At 50.1% G+C, this 24,659-nt stretch overlaps 1 protein-coding gene across 1 annotated transcript in view; it reads left to right on the top strand.

The window, feature by feature from the left end:
• PODXL (podocalyxin like) overlaps positions 1-24,659 on the top strand; it is a 90,327-nt gene that overhangs the window by 42,246 nt on the left and 23,422 nt on the right. The window contains exons 5-7 of the mRNA XM_073328856.1: positions 17,114-17,755; positions 20,088-20,350; positions 22,429-22,500. Of these exons, the coding sequence (XP_073184957.1) occupies positions 17,114-17,755; positions 20,088-20,350; positions 22,429-22,500 (977 nt within the window). The remainder of the gene's footprint in view (positions 1-17,113; positions 17,756-20,087; positions 20,351-22,428; positions 22,501-24,659) is intronic.

Below are 24,659 nucleotides of genomic sequence, written 5' to 3'. Positions count from 1 at the left end.
GGGGAAGGTGGCGGTTGCCCCTTCATTTGTGTTATTTGTACATAGACTGGAGAAAACACTGGATAATGTCATGCTGTCTGGAGTGCTTCATGACCACGAGTGCCTACCTCAGGGCAGACTGTCAAAAACAGGGCAGACACCCCAAACTTGTGGTATGTTCTGTAATAAGGTTTCACCAACCCAGTAACGTGAACTCGTAGATCACTATATCAGTCTTACCACAGAGTCACAGACAGTCCCCTTGGGCTCTCTAGTTTATCCTGCTACACAGGCAAGTTGAACTTAGTGATAAATGGTCACTTATGCCAAAAATCACAAAATATGCAGGTTGCTCCCAGTCCTAAGAGACCAATCACTTGGTACCCAAGATCTTACACCAAAGACCACCGCTGTAGCCAATCCTGTAATAAACTATCGAAAGGTTTATTAACTAGGAAAAAGAAATGAGTTATTTACAGGTTCAAGCAAACGTAAATCCTAAGAGTGACAGAGTTGTAGTGATATGTTAATTCAAAATCCGTATTGCCAACTCTAGGTGATCAAAAATCATGTTGGACCCCCAAAAATCAATGAGATTCTAAAGAGATGATATTGTATTTTTTGGGTCAATCTCTTGATATTTGAAGTCCCCCTGCCCATCCCCAATGTCTGTGCATGTAAGTGTCGCCCGCTCTCCCACATATACTGGATAAGATGATTCTGGCCCCTGCTGCAGGAGTGCTCACCCCCACATCTGCCCATCTCCTGCCCAGCAATCAGTTCTGTCCTCACCCAACCTCTGTCAATTCAGCCCCCAGTCCCCTCAGTTCAGTCCCCCAGCCCCCATCATCACCACACCATCAGTTCAGCCCCCCTGACCCATTGACCCCCCCCCCCCACCCTCTGTTCACCCTCCCAGCACTGCCCCATCTGCTCCGAACCCATCATCAATAGAGTCCCCCGCCCCCCTCATTTCAGCCCCCTGCAGTCCCCAGGCCATAGTTCAGCCTTCCCTGCCTCACTTCTGATCCTCTTAGGGTTCTTCACAGTCCCCAAGTCTTGGGGGCTGAAGTGGGGTCCCCTCTCCCACTTCCCAGGCTGGCAGAGGAGCCTTAGGGCTGACAGGGGCAGACCCACCTCCCCTGGGGCTGTGGCTGAGAGTGGGAGCCCTCCCACCCACCAGACTGGGGCTGAGAGCTGCAGCCTTCCCTCCCCCCGCCCACAGACTGGGGCTGAGAGTGGGAGGCCCCCACCTTCCCCCCGGACTGGGGCTGAGAGTGAGACCAGCTGCTGAAAAAAAAAAAAAATCCTGACATTTGAGAGTTCTATCACAAGATCATGAGTTGGGCTTAATTTTACTTAGAAATTGCATCTCTGGCGATTAATTTGGAAGAGTTGGCATGTCTGCAAACTGTATCAGGGCAAACCCAGGGATAACCCTAGGGGATCTCTTGCTTCAGTTTAGTGTCTCTGGACCTATGACAGTTCAATCAGCAAAGAGATGAAAAGTTCTCTTGTGACCCTGTTTTAGCTTTTACATTAAGGCCAGGCCTGCACTGCCACTTACTTTGGTATAACTTATGTCCCCCAGGGGTGTGAATAATGGCCCATTTAGGCTATGTCTACACTACAGACCTTCCCATGTAGCTGCTGAGCTCCTCCTGCTGACATGGCAGCACTTTTGTGGCAAAACTTATGTCGGTCAGGGGTGTGTGGTTTTTTTTCACACCCCTACCGACAAAAGTTTTACTGACAAAAGTGCAGTGTAGACAAAGCCTGAATCTTGATAGGCCTCCTGAGTGGGCAGCAGGGATGATTACCTGGGTTCACAAGTTCAGAACAAAGACTTTCAAAGTTATAATGCACATGTATGTATTTCCTTATAGTCTGGAATACAGGCATTATGGATGGGATTAAAGAGAAAAGGTGGGTGAGATAACATCATTTATTGGACCAACTTTTCTTCAGGTCTGGGAAAGGGACTCTGAGCATCACTGCTAAATGTAAGGTGGAACAGATTGTTTAGCACAAACAGCGTATATTCTAAAACAGTGGCTCTCAACCTTTCCAGACTACTCTATCCCTTTCAGAAGTCTGATTTGTCTTGTGTACCCCTAGGTTTCACTTCATTTAAAAGCTACTTGCTTACAAAATCAGACATAAAAATACAAAAGTGTCATAGCACACTATTACCAAAAAATTGCTCACTTTCTCATTTTTTACTGTGCAATTATCAAATAAATCAACTGGAATATAAATATTGTACTTACATTTCAGTGTACAGTATATAGAGCAGTATAAACAAGTCATCGTCTGTATGAAATTTTAGTTTGTACTGACTTTACCAGTACTTTTTATGTAGCCTGTTGTAAAACTAGGCAAATATCTAGATGAGCTGAGGTACTCCCTGGAATTCCTCTGCATACGTACACGTACCCCTGGTTGAGAACCACTCTCTTAAGAGACCATTCAAGGTAGAGAGGCTTGTTAACATCTCTGCAGCCACAGCACAAAAAGAGGGGCCAAGTGGCTTACAGACAGTTGTAATACGTCCACACTCCTGAGCAACACAGTTATACCGATGCATCCCACAGTGTAGACGGCGCTATGTGGATGGGAAGGCTGCTGCCTCTCACGGAGGTGGATTAACTGCGCCAACGGGAGAAGCTCTCCTGTTGGTGTGGTAGCGTCTTCACTGAAGTGCTACAGCGGCAAAACTGCAGCGTTTTGTGTGTAGACCTGCCCTCGGTTCAGTCCATGATTTTTAGTGTCTAGCAGTTACGAAATTGAAGGTCCCAGACTCGTCTTTTGAAAGGGTTGTGCAGGTTTCCGTTTAGGATGAGGACTGAGATTAGTGCATGCAGCAATTTACAAGCGTTTTGTAGAGTCTAAATACTAAATACATTCTTATAAGACTAATCCCTATTTTGAACAAAACTAACATAGAGGTGAACTGGTTTGGATTCCATCTATGAGTTCTTCAGTTCTTAGCTAACGCCTGTGGCCTTGGCCAGAGCTCCACTTGGTTTACCAGTATCACAGATAAACCATAGGGAAGAATTCTGCATTAACAGTTTGTTAGGTAAGGTCATCTCTTACACCAGGTCTCATCCATCTCTGAGACCTGTATTATGTCAACAAGGGGGGAGAACAGAAGCTCTTCATCAAACAGAACACTGGTCCAAGTGCTCCTTTTTACCGAAATAAAGCGAATAGGGGTTTCCTATTTCTGGAACGTCTATCACAAGAGTTAAATAATGAAGCCATTATGCATTTGCCAACAATAGAAGTTGATCTGATTACGCAGATTTAAAGCGAGATGGTCACTGGAGCCATTCATTGGGAAGGGACTTTTGTGCCAGACAGTCTTTAAATAGTTTTGAATAGGAGGGAGAGTTAGCTGTGTCCTTCCCTTCCTACACTCTTCCCCACCTAAAGAATGGTCTCTTGCCAAGCCAACCGTGTCCTGTCAATGCCTGAAGGTTCAGCATGCATAGCCTTTAAATATATAGCTAACAAAACGGACTGGGTAAAGCCCACTGCAAAGGAGTGGTGGGTGGGGGACTACAGGCAAAAAGGTGGGACTATAAATAGCATCCACAGACAAAAGACTGCACGGAAATGTACAGCCCTCTTTGAGACACTAACAGGAAATCTCCAGGCTTCTGGCTGAGTAACCCCCAGCCACCAAAGGTCATTAAACAATGTGACTGTAGCAAAGGGCCTGATCCTGTGGACCCAAGCAAGCAAAGCTCCCATTGATGTTTGGCTGCAGGGTCAGGCGTGGGAGTTTACGTTCGGGTAGAACATCTTTAGTCCTAGCATATCCCCAAGAGTTTCTTAAACTCTCTGCAGTGAAACCTGTCTCAAGTGACTGCAGCAAAAGTAGGTGGCGTAGCAGAGCTGGTATTTTACTCGGAAAAGAACGACATTTGCCTGAGAGCCTTTGAGGTACTTTGAAATGATCACTTTGCACAGAGACGCCCATCAGATGTAGTTCCTACGATCTCTGCCTCGCTATGTATCTTTATTAGTCACTGCAGCCACAAGCGAAATGCAGCCCCCTCTGGGGTAGAGCACAGCAGCTTTTTAACAGTGCACCCCGCAGCGCTACACAACAGTGCAGGGCAGGAAGTGAGTTGTTCTGTCTCCAGTCGGAACTACAGGAATTTAAAGTAAATACACCACCATTCGAATTTGGCCAGGACATCAGAGCTCCTGCCTCTTAATCACAGGACTTCCTTAGTGTTGTGGAAGTGCCATGGAGTTTTAATGACCAAAGAGGATCGGTTTGATTTTTAACTCCAAAAGACAGTGTGGGCATGACAACACCCTCTGCCTTAGGACCTGACTCAGGGGACAGAGCACCCACGCCACTTCCTGCAAGACCCGAGTTAGCAAGCCGCATGTGCCGGCAAAGATGAGAGGGGAAGGCAGAAATGTCTGCCATTCAAGCCCTCCTGCAGGGAGAAGGCTACGAAAGCATTTTCTGGCCGTAGCTGAAGGCTGGGGAAAGTACAGAACTATTGTGTGTAATTTGTAGAAGAGAAAAGCGAAGGTGAAGTCTCACGTAGGGACAGGGCCCTCGGCTGGGGTAAACCAGCATAACTCCATTGAAGTCCATGTACTCCACCCGTTGACATCAGCGTTCACCAGGAAGATGGATGAGATCAGTGTGAGAACGCTAGGGTGGCCAGCGTCATTCATCAGGGCTTAAAATAAAGACAGACGGTGGGTGTGGCGGGATAAAGGGCTGAATGGCTCTAGCTGGGGATGACGGCACCCTTCGTCAGAGGCAAAGTGTGTGTTTGTGTATGCAGGTCAGGCCCCTTGTACCTCCCTTCCCTCAGCCGGGGTGACAGAAGGTCCCTAAAAGTGGGGGGAGGGGCACCGTCACCTTAACCGTGGCCCCGCCCCCTCGCACCACTCCTTCCACCGGAGCCCCCGCCCTCACACCACCCGTTCCCCTTCAGCGGCACTGGGGGTGGGATGAGGGTGGGGGCAAGGCAAGTACAGGAAGAGCAAGGCAGGGGAGAGTCAGGTCCCCTGGATGCCAAACCACTGCAAAGTGACCTGGCTTTGTCACCGACACCTGCATACTGGCCAGCTGAGGTGGATGTGTAGCCCACCTCAGCATTTAGGTCCCTGCTGAACTTCGTCCAGACACGTCAGCGGGCGTTTTACATGCCTGTGGCGCTCTAGGTCCAGACTCTTCTCCTTTTCCTCTTGTGCGATATGATCAGGCAGCTGGGAGTTCTGAAGGGAATAGCCACTGCTGGGGAGCGATCCCTGCCCATAAATCTAGAGGAAGGGGGAAGGGAGGTACAAAGGGTCGGGCCTGCACACAGAGTTACCTACACATGCTCGGTTCAGAGGACAAGTGGGTTGGAGCACCAGGGTATTATTCCACGACAGGATCTGCTAATCTCAGTGAATTTCTCTCCCCCCCCCCCTTTATTTTTTCTGTGTTTGTGCTACAAGCGATAGGGCACAGCTGTGCTCCCCTTATGTATGTGTTGTAACTCTCGAGCTGTGTGTGGTCATTTCCTCCTCGTCCATGTGCTGGAGCTCAGCTCTCCTTCATGCCAGGTCTCGTACAAACGTGTTGCCTCCCCCCCCCCCCCACTGTAAATACTGGACATCAGCAACACTGAATATGGGACACCTACAGACAACGCTTCCTCTATGAAGCCAGTCCCAGCGTGTGACGTTTCCTGCACCGTTGTTTTCCAGCGCTGATTGAAAATGAAGAATTCCGTTTTGTGAAAAATTCTGAGGTTTCAGGTGAGACCTTTTGAAATTTTTCACACAGAGAGAGAGAGAGAGAGAGAAACAGACACACCCACCTGCCCAGCCAATAGCCCAGTGGCTGGGCACTTGCCTGTGATGTGGGTTCAGCTCCGTGGTATGCCTTAGTCACCGTAGGGAGTTGAAGCTGGATCTTGCTCCTTCGCTCTGGGCAGAAATTCCATCCTAGGCCCCAATTCCCTTTATTTATTTTCCCTATTGTTCCCTCGTCTCACAGATGAGCCATTAAGCAGAGGTCCCCTCTGCCTTTCTGCAGTTACTGCTGTCCAGAGTCCAGGATGACTTTTGAAAGGGAGTCCGTGCTAATTCCAGTCCATTACCTCCTCCGTCCCTCTTGGTCTAACCTCCCAAGCTGCATGTGGGCTTTGTGTTGCTGTGTTTTCTTCCATGGTCTCAGTTCTGCCAGTGCCTATTGCAGTGTAAAGCACTTTGGGATAGTGCATGGTAGGAGAGGCGCTCGGTGTACAAACCCACCCTTGGAATCTCTCCTTGGCATGAGAATCATAAATGTCCTTTAGGATGAACTTGTCCCTTAGGAAGAACCTCATGGCAAGTGGGAGGGAAGTACGTGGAAGACTTGAATACAGGGGAAGGACAGGAAAAATGCGTGCTGTACAGGTAGGTTTGTACAGCCCTGCATTTCCCCATCCCATCCAGCTAGTTACATCCTGGATACAGGAATACACAGTATACTCTCCAAGCCAGATCCTCCATTTGCTTACATTAATGGGACTCCACTGGGCTCAATCCTGTGCCCCAGCTGCTTTGCTTCTTGAGACAGCAGTAGGACGGTTGGGAGTTTCCCTAAAGAGGCAGCCAAAAGCAGGCATAGCTGGCTGGCTGACCCCCCACCTCCCACTCTCAAGGCTAGGTACAGGGAGGGGTTAGGACAGAGCATATTGCACTTACCTGCCTCCGCCTCTAGCTGTAGGTTATGTAACTTAGAGCAACCCAGCAGCTGCTCTAAAGTCTGTTAGGGGCCGTTTCAGTCAGGAGATGGCCCAGGATTTGGAGAGAGGAAAGGTAGAGCCACCTTCCTTAGCGTGGCTGAATATAAACTTGGCCCACCTGAAGGTTGAGTTCAGTGAGTTACCCTGGTGTCAATGAGGAGTGAGACCAGACTTGGTCTCTTTCTCTGAATGTAGGAGTAGGTCTCTGCAGGTACAAAGCTGAAGTACCATTCTTTAGAAAAACAAACCAGGAAATTAAAACACAGCACAATCTGTTAATGTGACATTGAGACCACTGTTTCAACTCTCGAGCCAGGAAATGCCAGCGTTAATTACAGAGTGCAGAATCCTTAACAAAGAGACCTTTCCTCTCAGGCGTTTGAGTTAAATAGGTGTTCGCAGAAACAAACCCTGAGTTTGCAGGGATTGCAAATGGGGGTAGAACTTGGCATTTCAGCGAGTCTGAATGAAAATTGCTTCCCATCTCAGTTAATCTGGTCAGGCCTCCATGGTGACTCTGGATGTCCTACATCTTCAGTCTTCCATAGAGTCCTCTAGGCAAAGCAGGTTACAGAGGAGTTCACTTCCTAACATAAAACCAAGCAGAAAAACTCACCCAACGGCCTCATTTTTAAACAGATCAACCTTTCAGGCCTTTCTTGTGTATTGTGAAGAAGCTCCGTCATACAGTGAGTGGGATTGGAGAAAGAGGGTCAGATTTCAGGAGAGGCCCAGTTTGGTGTGACACCCCAGAATGCAAACTGGTGGCCAGGTTGCTACTGGACAAACACAGGCCTATGAGTGTGTGACCCTGGCCTCTGCATGCTTAGCACAGATTTTCCTACCACTTTGCCTGTCTGCCTGCCTGCAGCATAACCTATTGCTACTGAGCAAGGCACGAACCCAATTACCTCTTCCCCTGTGGCTGGTCTCTGTTAAGATTGGGGCAGGAAGAGGCAATGAGGCTGACGTAGTTGGCCTGTGGAGTCAAGGCAGTTTTATTATTTGTATCACTGTAGTGCCGATCTCCTGATTTTGGGGGCTTGACTCATGATTACTGTAGAGTGAACCTGGGTGGTGGAGGTCTTTTTTTCTGATCTAAGTTCTCAATAATGTTTTGGTTTACTTGGAAACTCTCTTGTTGGCCCCAGTGTAGCACTTGCAGGAATCCAAGGGTTTCAGAGCTCATTATACCAGCATCGTCATCACAAACTTCAATGGCAAAACTCCTCAGAGGGCTTGTTTACATGAGGGATATTTTGCACCAGTTTGAAACGGGGATACAGTGGATCAGCACCAGCTCTGATTAACTATATGATCTAATCGTAGATGCCAGGGTCATCTGATCCCATGACTCTCAACCTTTCCAGACTACTGTACCCCTTTCAGGAGTCTGATTTGACTTGTGCACCCTCAAGTTTCACCTCGCTTAAAAACTACTTGCTTCCAAAATCAGATATAAAATACAAAAGCGTCACAGCACACTCTTACTGACAAATTGCTGATTTTCTCATTTTTTTACCATGTAATTATCAAATAAATCAATTGGAATATAAATATTGTACTTACATTATCTGCATGAAATTTTAGTTTGTCCTGACTTCGCTAGTGCTTTCTATGTAGCCTGTTGTAAAACCAGGCAAATATCTAGATGAGTTGATGTACCCCCTGGAAGACCTCTGCGTACTCCCAGGAGTACACGTACCCCGGGTTGAGAATCACTGCTGAAGGCCAACCCAAAATTGTCTCTTCTGGCCTCAGACTCTGTGAAATTATGAGAGGTTGGCACCACTTTGTTTCCATGGGGGAAACCCCCCTAAAATGACAAGCCCTCACAAGGGTTTCAAGCCTGGGTCTCTTGTCTTTATGGAGCTGCAGTGAGAACAGGAGGCTCAGTAGGGACATGCTGGTCTGTTGGCCTGCATTCCCTGCTTTTCCGGTCCCAGCCTTTCCTCTGTCATTTCCTGAGTGGTGCAGTTTTAGGTAGACAGGGTTTTTATTCTGGGGTCCCTCGCTGTTTAGTTTAGCAGCCTGGGAATGGTGATGGGCTGGAATGGGGGGAAGCTTGATCAACTCCGAAATCGAACCACAGCACTGTAGAAGCTTTAAAAGAATTTCCTAAATGACATGGGGATTGAGATGTAGAATGGTGGGGTATATGTGTGTGTGTGTGTGTGTGTTTTCCTATTTAGCAATCACATGAAGAACTCTGTAGATGAGGCTACAAAAAAAACTCTTTGTAGATGAGGCTATTGATTTTTGCCTCTTCCCCACTTAATTTGACATTTTAAGTGCAGAATGCACATGGGAGTACTGGGGAAAGGCCCTGGAGTCACAGCACTGGACCTGGAAGTCCTGTATTTATCTATAGGGCAGCATCTGGGCAAGCTCCCATCACATTATCCCCCCCAGTGTCCATCAGCTCTGACCTGAGGTTCAGTCCTTGGTCATGCTGCTGAGGCTGCCATCAAGGGGGCCAGGTGAGACACTTCTTGCAACCCTTGTCCATCAGCATCTGAACTGAGACCCACAGGTTGACTGAATAGCTGTCTGAGGATGATCCTGTCCAGTCCCTTCCCACCTGGGACATGTCACAAGGCAGGGACCTGCCCCCAGCTTGCTAAAGCCTCACTGCCAGATCCACAGGCTCTTTCATGCAGTTTTATTGACCAAACTTAGGCTAGGTCAACAAAAAATCCAGTTCCTCAACTTGCCCCAGGCTACAGCTCCCAGGGCTTTCCCTGCCCTTCTGCACCCCCTCCCAGCGCACTCTGGCAGTCTTGCTACACCTGCATCCCCAGGGTGGGGAAGGGAACTCAGGCATTCCTGCTCTCTAGGGCTCCCACGGAGGAGGCAGTGAGAGCCACATGCCCCCCCTTTCTGTGCCCCTTTCCTGGCTGGCTCTCAGCGGGTCTCACCCAGGCTTTCCCTCCATCAGTCAGACAGAGTCTCTCTCTAAACCCAGGTGCCCTCTTTCAAAGCTCAGCTGGGGTTAGCTGACCAGTCACAGGTGCACCAGCCCTGCTCCCTTTTAAAGGGTCAGTGTCACCCTGTGACAGGCAGGATTTGAATCCACAACCAAAGAGTGAAGGGCTCCATTTTCCATTAACAATCACCTGACTGTAGTGAAATCGGAGGAAGGTCAAGCTTGATATTAAAGAAAATTAAATTGCCTTTTTGGGGGGAGGGAGGGAGCCAGCTTTCCTAGGCGCAGAAAAGCCAAGCTAGGCACACCGCCCCCAATATTTTGAAAATGTAAAAGCAGGATTACCTTTAAATGGCCTGGGCTGAGGTACCCCATCAGCCTAGTACACGAGCACCTCACAGTACTCCTGCAAGGCAGGGAAGCGCTATTCCCATTGGAGAAGCTGACCCAGAGGGATGAGTTGACTCACCCAAGGTCACACTGAGTTGTAGTGGAGCAGCGACTCCAACCCAGGGTTTCTAAGTCTAGGCTGCAGCCTTTAGCACTGGGCTGTCCTTCCTCCGCCTACAGCTGCTGTCCCTGCCCTCTGGGTGCTGGGTGGTTTTCATAGGACCTGTTTTTGCCACACTAAGCAGACTCTGTGTTAAGGGGACGCGGGAAGCTAGGAACACTTCTCCCACAGAGGGAAGTTGTCCAGAAGTACCAGAGAATTGGTGCGATGAGGGGAGACGTCTGGCTGAAGGTGTAAAGTCTATTTCTTTTGGAGCAGTGTTTGGCTCAGGGAATCAGTGATGGGCTTTTAGCTCTAGGTCAGTGGCCTGAATCAGTCCAGCTTGGGTGGTGACCAAAGTCCCTGCCGTCTGATAGGGGTTTGGTGGCGATAAAAATAGTTTGCACTTACACAGTGCTTTATAAACTCAAGGTGCTGCATAAACATGAACGCATCAGGTCACCCAGCATCCCTGAGCTATTATGATCCCCATTTTACACAGAGGGAAGCTAAAATACACTAAATTTGAGTTGCCCAGTGCCACACACAACTCATAAAGTGGAGTTCGTGGCTCCCGGCACCAGGCTCTGTCCACGCTGTGACCCTCTGTCAAACAAGCTGAGGGTCTAAGTCTAGTTTAGGGCCCACATGTTCACCCAACAAAACCCACCATCACAAGCCAGCCCCTTGTTGCAGTTGCCGGGTGACAGAGACTAAAATCCCCAGCCCATCCTAGCAGAGACATCGCTGTTGACTGTAGAATCATAGGGCTGGAAGGGTCATTTAGTCTCACCCACTGCAAGGGGCTAGATTTAACCCTGATGTTGGTTTACAGTAGCTCACTGTGCTAAGGACTGTACGAACACGTGGCGAGAGACAGTCCAGGCTTCCCAAGAGCGTGTGGTGCAAACAGACAGGACAGACGCCGGGAGCAAGGAAGGATGCTTAGCCCCATTTTGCAGATGGGAACTGAGGCACTGGGAGACAAAGTGACTTTCCTAAGCTCACAGGAGAAGTCAGTGGCAGGGCTGGGACCTGAAGCCCTCTGAGTGCCTGACTCACAAGGCCACCCTCTTGGAAGCGTCTCTTCTCTGTTTTCACATGTGGAGGTTGATTGGGGAGGGCTGGCCATGCGGCTGCTGCCTGTGGGTAAATGTCCCTTTTCATGATTGTGGACATCATTGGTTTAAATCATTCCCGCGGTGGCCTGGTGGCCTGGAGCATTCATCAACCTGTTGAAGGGGGTGGGCAAAAGGAAGGGAGACGGTCTCTGCAGCTGGTGCCCATTGAAATCTGACCCACTGAGAGCCCTTACCAGCTCTCCATCTGAACTGGGGCGATAAGAACAGGACGCTTCAGGATCGGAAGAATGCCCTGCCTTTATCTCTCCCTTGATTCAGACAGTCAGGGTTTATCAGGTGGGGCCTTCTGGGCACAAGCGTTGGACTTGTTCCTGTCTGATAGCAGAGACGACACCGTGTGTTTTATTGCCTTGATTTGATTGTCTCTGTGTCGCTCAAACACTAGCTCTAAACAGCTCTGACTCAAAAGTCAGGTCCGCATCAGTGAGTCCTTGTCGTGGGGTGGGGTGGGTAAACAGACCCCCCCCTACAGAAAGCAGGCCCCATTGCACTAAATCTGAATCCAAGCATGGTAGCTTCCTTTCCAGAGATGTTGTACTTCTCATTCTATCGGGTGCCAGGCCCTGTCTTTAATATTGTACAATGCAATAATTGGACAGATGAACTACTGTCTGTAAAGTGCTTTGACAGTGCTTGCTGTGTGTTGCCAAGTATCATTGCTTGGAGGACCTCACATGCTGTGATTTCTCTTTGGGGCAGAGTAGAAGAGGTGAGGGGATCAGTTCATTCTCCACCTCTTAATCGCCTCTCATGAGGTCAGCCGCAAAGGGATTAATTAATGCCAATTAGTGAGTGGTTTTTTGTTATGTGGACACCTGCTTTTCTATGGGGTAAATGGCACTGGGTTATTGTCTGCGCTGTAACCCCATCGTTTGGCTTAGAGCCGTGATACTCAGGAACCAAAGTAGCGATCAACATTATCTCAAAGAGCCACAGCAAAATGACTGACCAGGTATTATTCTTTTATCAGCTACAATTGGTTATTAACATAGTGAAAGCATCCTGATTGGTTAATAGTTATATCACACCGTGTTTTAATGTCATGTGCTGCAAAGAGCCGCGGGAGACACATTAAAGAGCCACTTTCGGCTCCCGAGCCTCAGTCTGAGTGTCACTGGCTTAGAGTATGACTAATATAACTACTGTGACCAGTGTGCTAGCAGGTCCACAGGGGGCGCTGTGCTAGATATGCTGTCTTTCTACAATGCCATAAAACTGTGGTCCTGCCCACATGTGATCAGTAAATATCCTGACTCACGTTAGTCAGCAGTTGGAGCGCTTGCCCCGGTGCCCTGACCACATTCCAGTATGAGTAATTTATGTTCTGTCTAATTTCCCTTCCGGTTTCAATTGGAGATTATGTTCCTCCTCACTTCCCGGCACAGCTGCTGCCCAGCGGTGGCTGCCATTCAGTGGCAGGTGGAGTGGCTCTTTGTAAGTAATGTTTGCAAAGCACTGTGGGATCTTGCGTGATGAAAGGGAAAGAATTGAAGACTCTTGACTCTCACCCCCCTGTTCTAGGCTACGCTCCCTCCCCTGTAAATGCTGGGTTTCCAAATCCCATCTTCCCCTTAATGACGTCAACCCTTTGCTCTTATTTAAGCAGGAAAGGCTGCAAAGGAGAAACAGGCATTTCCAAAGGTCTGTTCAGCCCCAGTTTGTCTCTCCCCTCCCACTAACCGCACGACCTCATGCCCCTCGGTCTCCCATCAGGTCTCAAGAGAAGCAGGGGCTCTTGGCCAGCAACGCTGTGAGTGGGACTCCGCCTGCTTGACAGGCTGAGTGGGGTGTGTCGCCCACAATTTCCTAGGTTATTCTTCTGTGTTTCCTTTTCCCACTATTAATAGACTTGGAGCCAATCTGAGCTCTTTCGATGAGGTGACTGGGGGGAGGGAGAGTTACAGAGAGAGGAAATTAAAGGGCTTAGATGGGGAAAGAACGTAGCAGCAGGAGCGAGGAGGAGAGGGGTGGCTTTAGATGGCATTAGGGGCGGGACGTTCCTTTTCTAGGCGCTTTGCTCTGGTGTGTTTTTCTTTTCTTTCCGTGCCCGGAGCAGGGGCCTACCTCTTCCCGGAGCAGGGGACCCGCCTCTTCCCTCGTCTGGAGGCGGGGGCCCTTTCCAAATAAATCCTGCCACAGTTTCTCCTCCTCCCCCTTCTCCCCCTCCTCCCCCAGAGCTTCAGTTTTAAAACTCCGGGCCAGATCCTCAGTTGGTGTAAATTAGCATCACTCTGTTGACCTTAGTTTAGCTATGCCAATTTATACCAATCAATGATGTGGCCCTCTGTTGGGTTTGGATAAACGGAACAAGCCCTAACAACATGAAGCTCAGAGAAGCAGGTTCTTCATTGCCCAGCCGCTCGGATGGTCATTCGCACCACCGCCAAGTACGATCAGTTCAGAACAGGAGCGTTTCACATCCACTTTGTGCTGCCATGAATGACTACACAAGACACGGGGCAACAGAGAATCAGGCTCAGTCATCAGCGAGGACTGAACTTGGCACTTTCAGCATTGCAACCAGAGACCCACCTCATTTGCTGTGAGGGGGTAACTCCTGTAGCTAGCATTCGGTAAGAGACTCTTATCCACGCTAGGACTTCCCTCGAGGGAGACAAATGATCTCTCATGCACACTGATATGATCATGTTATGCTTTTATTCAGGGCACTTATTCCTCCCAGACTATTTAACCTCAAACTGCTGCGTGTGTGTGAATTTTTAATTGCCTTTTCAAAGCCTCCCATGCCACATGCCTTTTGCTTTCAGGATTTGGATTTGTCGCAACTATTGTTAAGCTGTCATGACGATTCCACCTCCAAGATACTGTCTTCCAACAAACCTGGGGACTAACGGGGTATCTCTTAGTTTTCCCTGGCATGCTACAAGAGATGGAAGTCCAGTTAATGAGGTGTTACTAACCTCACCCTGATGCTATCACCCCGAAATGTCCAGTCTGGCCTCCTTAGCAGTGTCTGTGAAACAGCAGCAGGAGGACTGTTTAACCTGTTAGCATAGGAGCAGTGAGATGCGTCCTCGCTGGCAGTCCATTAGTTGAACTGACGGTGATAGGAGCTTCCTTGCCCCTGCTGGGCATCAGTATAACTTTCTCCAATAGATGGATGGCAAAAAGTAAATTAGAGCAAACATGGGTATGGACACACTGGCTTCCTACCAGTGGCAAAGACTCAGCCACTGGTTGGTCTTTCTAGCCAAGGCTTAGCCTAAGCTGCACTTTGCTGGCAACATGAGTGTATTGAAAATACATCCCAGGACGTGGTGTGTGTCAACTGAGATGGGGAGAAGTGACGGGGTTGAGGACTTCCTCTCCCCTGGAAGCTTAAGGACCTGCATACCATTAAGGGCATCTGCTCCATTCCAGCCGCCAAAAATTGCTCTTCAGAAGAATCTGCCTGAGGCCCAGAGATAAGTTGTCCTTGGACGGGGAGTGGGGTGGGGTGGGTTGGGCAGATGCCAGGGCTGAGCTGAGCTCCATCAGAGGTTTAAAAAAAAAAATCACCCCCACCTTCTGATGAATTTTTGGGGGAGGGGTGTTTAACAAGGGGCTTCCCAAGGCTCCTCACCATCCCATGACTGCATCACAGGGTTTGTGCTGAAACAATGGCCTTTTGTCAGGGTTGACGGTCCCACCTAACAGATGCCTCTTATATAGATAGATCACTCCTGCCAGGGGCTCGCGGGTGGGCGGGAGATCTCGTTCTCCGCTTCCTCTCTCTCTCTGTTATGCCTTTTGATATCAGCTGCAACAAAGGGTGTGGCGGGTGGGGGGGGGGGGGGAATTCCATTGCTTACATTCCAGCCCGTGTCCCTCTTGAGACTGCTGTCCCTGTGCGAGGGAGCCTGGATACGTAGGATGGGCAGGAGGAGTGAGAACTGCAGCTCTCATCCATCCAGGAAAAGTCACAGGTTGCAGATTTTTGTATCTGGGAATGAGTTAACGGAAGCTCCCCTCTGGGGAGGAACATGTGAGGGGGTGGAGGGTATGAAATGACTACAGCTGGAGGTGACATGGACACAGGCCATTTGCGATCCAGGCGGACACCTGATTGGCTCTGGCAGGGTCAACAACCACAGCTTTGGGGGAAATCAGATCCCCAACATATTCTTATTATTTAATATGTATGGCGATACCTAGAGGCCCCCAGCGGAGATCAGGACCTCATTGTGCTTGGCACTTCACATACGCGTAATCTCCCAGCCCCAAAATGCTGACAAGACAGGACGGACAGAAAGCTGGGATGGTGAATAGAGGTGGCACAGGGAGGTGAAGTGACTTGCCCAAGGACACTCAGCAGGTGAGCTGGGAACTCAGCCCAGGCCCTAATCCGTGCAAGGACGAGAGTGAGCAGGACTGATGGCTTGGAGGGTGGCGATGGTACTGGTGGGGAGGCTTTTAGTGAGACCCAAGCCAGCAAAATACCCGGGTGTGAGCCTAGTGTAAAGCCAATTGACTAAGGGGGCTGTCAATCAAGTAGAGACCTAAGGCGGGGACTTCCTTTCTCTCCATATCAAACCCCTGGTCTTCCAGCTGGGGGAGAGTCTGTCAGGGTATGTCTGTGTTTAGCGTTGGGGGTGCGATTCCTAGCTAGCATGCTAAAAATACATTGTATCCATGGCAGCGTGAGTAGGGCTAGCCACCCCCTATGTATTTGGCATGGCCAGCACCTTGCACCACCGCGGCTCCACTCCGCTTTCAGCATGCGTATGCCTACGTGAGCTGGGAATCACACCCCCAGCTTGAAAGTGTAGACGTACCCTACTCAGGCAGTTGGAAGCCTAGGTGCTGGAATGAGGGGTGCTGGGAGTGCTGCTGCACCCCCTGGCTTGACGTGGTTTCCATCATATACAGGGTTTACAGTTTGATTCAGTGGCTCTCAGCACCTCCCCTATACAAATTGTTCCAGCACCCCTGGTTGGCAGAGGAGAATGGCTACAGGAGACAGCTGCAGGAGCCATTGGTGAATGTATATTGTGCAAGGTATCCTGTCTGGTTTGCTGCTCGGTTGTTTTTTTTTGTTTTTTTTTGTTAATTTAAATCAATTTTGGTGTTATTCTTTTGCCCACCCCTCTGAACTGGGTTTTTGTGGTTTTGAGCTGTCTCGCTGCTGCCCTCTGCCACAGATCCTCTCTGTAGACTCAGTCTTCAACTGGGTATTCTTGAAGATTGGGTTGGAGGTGACGTGGGAACAAAATGCAGAGGGGTGGCAAGAGGGAAAGAGCCTGCCTGGTATCAAGGGCAAGTCTCACGTGCTCCTCCATTGGCTTGTTACGTGTTTTTTCATGTGCCCCAGTCTAGGTGGTAATATGAAAGGGCTCAACGCGTGTCAAATTCAACAGGCTCTTCAGTAAGAACTATTTACAGAGATGCTGTGTCTGCACCTGGCATTCCAGCCATGTGCCCACAGACCGACTTCCTGGTGCCTCCTCCAAACTCTTCCCTCCTGCAATCTGTGCTCCTCCCTCCAAGTTCTATGCAATTTATGATACTTGTACCCTTTAGACTGGTTTCTTCACTTCTTTTCCTTACCTCGTCCTCAGCCTTCCCCTCTGCCACGCTGCTCCTTAGGGCATTTTCTGAAAATCCCACACAGTAAGCTGGTCCTATAGGGGCTGCCAGGGAAGTGCTGAGCGAGTGTTCTCAGCAGTGGGCAGGGGCTGATTCCTGCACATTAGCTATTTACACACGTGTCCGCGCTGGACCTGGTGCATGGGAAGAGCAGGTGGAGGGGCGGGCTAGAGGGAAGGCAGGAAACCCTCCCTTTCGTTTTGTAACCATTTGGCCCTTTTGTGTTTTTTAGGAGGTGCAGCTGGACAAGAAGGCACGACTGCTGTTTCCACCACAAGTGCCCCGTCTGCCAATGCCACCTCCAAGGGCAGCCCACCCCCCACTGACGCAACAGGTGCCCCGACCCCCACTCACGCCCTGACCCCCACCAAAGCTGACGCCTCACCCTCCACCGGCATCCTGCCTACTGCCTCGACTTCCACCAAGGCCCTGCCTGTTGCCAGTGCCCTGCCCCACCCCACCTCTGGTACACCAGGTGGTGCCGATGCCCCATCCTCCGCTGATGCTGGAACCTCGCCGGGCACCGGCACCCCGCCCCCCACCGGTGTCCCATCCCGCACTCATGCAAGCACTCTGACCCCTGCCGACACCAACACCCCGCCCACTGAAGTTAGTGCTCCCTCTGAGGGCACAGCAGCAGTGGTCAGCACCACTGCCGGCTCTGCAGAACCCCTCACTGTCCGTGCCCTGACTGTCCCAGTTGTCCATGTCCTCACCTCCGCAGCCGTCCCCAGCTCCGTGGCCACCCCAGCTGCTCCCATGGCTGTTGCCCCGAGCCCTACCATCACTGCTTACATCCCCAGCTCCGGAGACGCCACTGATCCGGCCGCCGTGTCTCCGTCGCAGAAGCTCCAAACACCAGAAACCGTTACAGGTATGAGCAGGACTGTGTGTAGGCTTTGGAGGCTGGGGGAATGCTGGCTGACTCCGGAATAGAAAATGGGTCATGGAGTCTTTCCAGGCTAGATTAGGTCCTGGGTTCGTGTCGAGTTCAGCTTGGCCATGGCTGCAGTCGCTGCCACCCAGCAGCCGTTCAGCGGCCTGCATGAGATCACCTGGTGTCTCGGAGTCCAATGGCCAGGGGTCCCTATCACAAAAGCCACCCTAGCAAGTGCCCCCCTTGTTGACAGCCTCAGCAAAAGAGGCTCAGGACCAAATGGAGCATAGAGGCCAAATTCCTCGCTTGTCCCTACCAGGGCCCCGTCTGTGCTTGTTTGAAAATGTAGCAAGTATGCCATGGAAACCAGCTTATGTATGACATGATGGAGAAGGGGAAGGCAGTGGAGGTATGCCAAGAAAGGGACAACATGGTCAACACAATGGACTAGGAAAACGATCGTTGAAGAAGCAGTCTGGATACGAATGGGGCAAGGTTGTATTTTTCAAGGCCAGAATGAAGGACATTGCTCTAATCAAGATGAGAGCCTGGATGAGAATTTTAGTTGTGTGGATGGATAGAAAAAGCTGCATCTTAGAGAGGTTATACAGAAAGAACATAAGAACAGCCATACTGGGTTAGACCAAAGGTCCATCTAGCCCAGTATCCTGTCTTCCGACAGTGGCCAATGCCAGGTGCTTCAGAGGGAATGAACAGAACAGGTCATCATCAAGTGATCCATCCCCTGTCGCCCATTCCCAGCTGCTGACAAACAGAGGCTAGGGACACCATCCCTGCCCATCCTGGCTAATAGCCATTGATGGACCTATCCTCCATGAACTTACGTAGTTCTTTTTTGAAGAATCGGCATGCCGTAGACATATCCTGGATGTGAGGACCTAGACAGAGATCTGAATCAAAGATGATGCCCAGGTTACAGGCCTGTGATCAAGAGAGGAGGTTACGAGGAGATTTTCCTTTTTTTTTTTGCAGGAGAGTTTAAGAGTTCTTTTAGCCATGCTGAGCTTAGGCTGAAAGCTAGACATCCACAGGGTGTCAGAGAGGCAGGCTGAGATTTGATTCTGAGTAGAAGGAGACAGGTCTGGAGTAGAGAGGTAGAGAGCATAGAGATGGTGGTTGAATTAGTGTTTACGGATGAAATTACCCAGGGATAAGGATAGAGGGAGAAGAGAAGAGGACCCAGGACAGAGCCTTGTGGATCCCTCATAGAAAGTCGGAGGGGGACACACTGAAGGAGTGATTAGAGAGAACCAGGAGAGGACAGAGTCATGAAAGCCAAGGGAGGACAAGATCTCAAGAAGAGCAGGACTGACTGTATCGAAGGCAGCTGACCGCTCCAGGAGGGTGAGGATGGAGCACTGACTGGTTCTGAGCTTTGGCTAAGAACAGGTCATTAGAGACTTTGTCAAGAGCGAGTTCAGTGGATTGCAAGGGGCAGAAGCCAGACTGGTGAGGGTCTGGGATGGAACGGAAGGAGAGGAACTCCAGACAGCAGCTGTGGACACTGCATTAAATGAGCTTCATGATGAAAGGGAGAAGGGAAATGGGGGGAGTAGTTGGAGCAGCAAGTGGGGACAGAGGTGGTGGGTTTTTAAAAAAAAAATGGAGAGGCCAAAGCATGTTTGTGTTGTGAGGAGAAGGAGTCGGAGGAGAGAGGTTAAGGAGAAGCATAAGGGAGGGGATGAGCCTAGACATGAGGGAGATCAGGAAATAAAGTGGGAGGAGGCCACTGGGGCAAGTGAAGGGGTTAGGGGAGGAGAACAGATGAGAAACTGCTGCGTCTGTGACAGGGGAGAAGGAGGAGAGTTGTAGGAGAGGAGGTGAGCTGAGGGGACGGGGAAGGTCACGATTTTTGTCAGTTTTCTCTTGGAAGAAATCAGCGAGATCCTTCTATAAGGGGGATTTATGGGAGGCATTCAGCTGGCACCCTCCCCCCATCACAGCCCCTGGCAGATCTCCTCAGAGAGTGGCTTTAACTTGGCATAAAGCAGGGCAGCCTTCAGGCCCCAGAGTGGTGAGGTTTCATCTCAAGGGAATATAACAATCTACAGCAAGTTTTTACATATCAGTATTCTCTAACCTGCCCCCCCACCCCTTTTATTTTAATAAACACCACTAAGGAATTCCTAGACAAAAAACTTCAGGATACAGGTAGGGCTGCCAATAAATGTCATGTAAAGTTTAGGCAAAAGCTTCCTTTTGCAGTTCACCGTTCATTGCTCCTCGTGGCGCCTGTCTGCTCTTCGCATTTTGGTCGGGCTTCGCTATAACTGATCAACGTCTTGTTTGTTTGTGTTCTGATGTCTAGTAAGGGGCTCAGGTGCTACTGCGGACAAGGAACATACCCCCCAGAATGGACATCAGTCAGTGAAACCTGTGGCATCTACGGAAAGTACTACCAAACATGGGAAAGTTGCAGTTCCAACCACACGGCAGTCGGGTGTTATATCACAGCCACCAGCCTCAAGCTCTGGAACTGTGATCTCTATTACAGCCAGCACATCACTGAACCGCCACACTCCAACTCCTGGCAGGGAATCCAAGCCCACTGACTCCCTGCCCAAAAGTCAGGTAACAAGGGCCTGGGTGTAGGTGGGCGTGCCCAAAGCCAGCAGAAGAACAGGCTCAGTCCTCTTGGGCGGCCTAAGACTGTCAAGCCTTATGGCGCTGGAACATGCCAGGTTCAATATGTGTGATCAGGTCTCTCTCTGGTGGCTGGACCACAGAAAAGATACAAGCCCTACTACTGCTGCTGACAGCAAATAGAGACCCTCTTTCTGCTCAAGGAGCAGGGGCTTGTGTTTTATTCCCAAAACAGCGTATTCATTTGAAGTAGCACCCAATGTATGCATAGGTCAGGGGTTCCTTATGGCATGTGTCATTGCGTATGTATCTCTGTTGTCGTCAGGGGGTGATCTCTTGCAAGGGAAGTCTCTACAAACACATGAGCCCGCAAGACAGGAATGGACAGACCCCCCCCCCCCCCCCCGCAGTGTATAGATTTGGAGATAGGGGCGAAGGAGGACTACTGTTGGGAAGCTATTCAGGAAAGACATCTCGTTTGCGGGGTGGGATGGGGAGTATAATGGAGGGCACGAGGCCTGGATTCCCAAAGGTCCTTAGGCTTTGTGACACCGAGTGACTCGGTGCCGAGAAAATCACAGGAGGTAGGTGCCCAGGCTCTCTATACAATGAATGGGGACAGACAGGTGCCTTACACTGTAATTCACAAAAGCCAGCATGCAAGGCACGGAGCCGCCTAAGCTGGCCAATGGGAGATGCCAAGCGGGGGGGGGGGCGGTGCTAAGCCCTGCCCCTGCATTGGAGCTGTCTGGGCTGCAGGGAGGTGCCTAGCTCCGCTTGTGAGTCCCAGCTGTGGGGTTAGCCATCTACGGTTTTTGCAAGAAGCCAAGCAGCAGAGGGAAAGGTCCTACCTCCCTCACTACTCAGCCCAGTGGTTGGAGCACTCCCCTGGGATGTGGGAGACTCCCCCCCCCCCATCCCAATTCAAGTCCCTCCTCTGCCTGAGTGGGAGAATGGCGGGGGGGGTGTCTTCCACATCCCAGGTGAGTGCCACTAACTACTAGGCTACCAGATACACTGATGTAGGGCTTCCTCAATCTCTCCTGTTGCAGCTGTTATGTGGGAGCTCTTCTTTTTCTTCCCCTCCTTCCACTGAACTCACCTGATGGGCCCAGTCTGGTAGACGATCTCTGAGCACACCTCTCGGATTGGCCCCACAGATGACGTAGACGGCCAAGTTTAAGTGGGAGATAGAGGCCCAGGTACCTAGAGTGAGGCATCAGTGCCGAGGCCCAGAGGCAGGAACATAGGCATGGCGGCAATTTTTAAGGCAAACACAGGTGCTGAGGGAGTTTTGGCATCTCCTGGGTTCAGCGGCAGTTTTGAGGGTTGCCGTGGAGCCAAAACTGGGACTTGGGTTTCTAAATCTGGGGTTTAGGCACCCGGGTACTTTTGTGAATCCAGCCCTGACTGACTTGGAGAGGAATTAGATTGTTATGGCTTTGGACAGAGGCCATATCTGGTCATTTTGTTTGCTCTAGAAATTGGGCATGCTATAAACAACAACAGAAATTAGATGATGAGGCTAGGATGTGAGCACAGGAGAGGGGGCCGTGATAACAGGAAGCAGGGAGAGGGAAACGTTTTGGGGGGTTTGTTTTCACAATGGGTGGGCATGCATCATGGCTGACTCCCATAAATCACGTGACGGAGTGTAGGACTCGAACCACTTATTGGCAGGAACACGTTGGTGAGACCCAGATCTCTCCACCTGACCCCTTGCTCTAGGTCCTAAGCCCGTTTTGGCACATATGCTAGCAAATACAGGTCAGACAACAGTTTCCTGGTTAGAAGTGCCCAGACTGTTCAGGACACTTACCTATAAAGGGTTGGGAGATGGGCCCCGTAGACCTGCCAGGCCTTTGCCATCTCTGCCCCTTGATTCATATTCATGGCTTCTAAGGCCAGAAGGGACCATTAGGTCATCTAGTCTGACCTGCCTAACACAGGCTATAGAACTGATTGAAGTGTTTGCAACCCTGTGTCTCTGATCAGTCTGCTGCATCAACGACCAGCTGTCCTTCCACCACGCAGAAATGACTTGGGTTGTTTTTTTTTTTTTTCAGTTCATTTGTGAGAACCAGAACTTGTCCAGCGACTCAGCAATCATTCTAACCCTGAACCAGCCTATACGCTGTGTGAGTACCCCCCTTTACACACAACACCCCGTTGTCCTTGGCTACAACAGCAACTTCCCTGCAGCTTTTAACCCCAGGGATCTCAAAGCGCTTGACAAGCTGTAGGCACAGGAATGATTTCACCAGCTACTGAAATGCAATCACTTCTGGGGTGGAAAATGGCAACTGCTTAACAGTACACAGCAATACTTCCCAATAAGGCAAGAGACCATATCCAGTTGAAACTGGTGCAGGAGTTAAAGATAGGCAGACTATAATCAGCAGAGTAGGAAGATGGTCAGAAAACAAGCATTAACCAACCCAAGTTGGTTGGGGAAAGTGCAGATGGAGCTTTAAAGACCAGGGTGAAATCCTGCCTCTGTTAAAGTCTGTTGGAGTTTTGCCATTAACTTGGTTGGGTCCAGAATTTCATCCCAGAAGTGGTCAGGACCTTGGATTTATATCTCATCTACAAGATGATACTTCCAGGGGCGCACTGCCCTCCAATAGCATGCTGGGGAGCTCGCTCAATATTGAGTGAACAGTGCCCCCCCCCCCGAGTCACCAGCACCATTCAGCGCAGCAGCTAGGTGGTTTGTTGGTTGGTTTTTGAAGATCTCCCATCCAAGTACTAGCACAGACAGACCTTGCTTATTTTATGAGACCTAGCAACGTCACGGCAGAAGGTAGCATGACTGCTCGTCTTACAGCAAATGACCTGCAATCTGGGACTCACTATATTAAGGTCCAAAAAGCCCTGTTAGACCAAGGGTCCAGGCACAGTGTTACAGTCCTGTATCTTGCAGACAGTTAGAACTAGGCCCACATGCCTTACAGCTCTGGAAAACTGGGGTTCCAGCAGGAAATGAGATTCATTTCTGGCCATGGCAGGTTGTGAGGGTGGACCAGTAAACCACACCATTCAGATTACCTTCTCGCTCCCTCTCCCTCCACTTCAGTTCTGACATGATTTTAACAGCTAATTTCTGAGAAAACCCTAGAGGGAGAGAGAAAAGTCCCTATTCTCTTCTTGCTTGTACCGGGGAAGATCAGGAGCAACTCCACTAAAGTGAGTGGAGTTACCAGCTGTAAAACTGGTTTAGGTTGAAAGGAGAACCCGGCACTTACCTTTTCTACCAAAAGTACTCGACTCTTTCTTAATGTGTCCCACACCACAGCTCAGGGACCCCTCACTTGTCATTCACTGTCACATAACATCCTAGTGGCTACCACAGCAGTTGCTTATCTGGGAAAGTATTTAGTTTATTTCTCGCTGTCTGTAATATGATGTAGCACCCTGGAAATGAGGAGGAGGAGCCAGCATTATGCGACCAGCCAACTTGCCACAGAACACTAGCAGCTGCTTCAGATTTGGAGCACAGTTCAGATTCGGAGTTGCTCTCGGACAGTATAAAGCTCTAGTTTCTGGCGCCGGTGGTTCTCATGATAGTATAAATACCGAGTCAGAGGGGGTCAGGACTTCTGGGTCCTTTTCGTGGCTCTCCCTGCGTGGCCTCAGAGCGGTCAGTTAAACTTCCTGTTACCTGTAAAATGGAATAATCCTAACTTCACTGGAATGCAGGGAGATGCAATTCCCGAATGTCTGTAAAATGCATTGAGATCCTCTGATGAAAGAGTCTGTTGTGCAGTACACATCGTCATTCATACAGATCATGGCAGTTCTGAAGCTGCCAGGACCAGGAAGCAGACCTTCCCCCTTCTGTTTGTCAGCCTGTTAATCCCTGTCTGTCACTCGTGTGTGTGTAGGGGGGGGGGGGGGGCGGGGCGGGGCGGGAGTGCTTGGTTTGAGAGGTGAAGATGTTCCCGGTTGGGTCCAGCTTGAACCCCTGGCTCTGGGGATGGATGTTAGGGATGGACCCGGAAGTAGTTTTGAAAGTACAGTCAATCCCCTTTCCTACCATGCAGGCTTAAAAAACATACATAAACGAGAGCCTGAAAATGGCAGGGACTCTGTGAGTGGCAGCCCTGCACATTTCTGAGATGCAGGGCCTCTGAGCCACTTCTGGCCTCTCAAGCAATACAATAGCTTGATGGCTGGCCAGTGGGCCCCTTGAAAGCACTCTTGTGGGGTTGGTGCAAGCTTGCACCTAAATCGCAGCCTGAGAGGCAACATCTGAGATGGGAAATGACTCGCTGCTGCCACCACCTGGTCATCAGTC

This window comes from Lepidochelys kempii, chromosome 1 (assembly GCF_965140265.1).
Source record: "Lepidochelys kempii isolate rLepKem1 chromosome 1, rLepKem1.hap2, whole genome shotgun sequence".
Taxonomy (NCBI): domain Eukaryota; kingdom Metazoa; phylum Chordata; order Testudines; family Cheloniidae; genus Lepidochelys; species Lepidochelys kempii.
The sequence above is the reverse complement of the archived record's forward strand: the minus strand, read 5'-3'. Positions and strand labels throughout refer to the sequence as shown.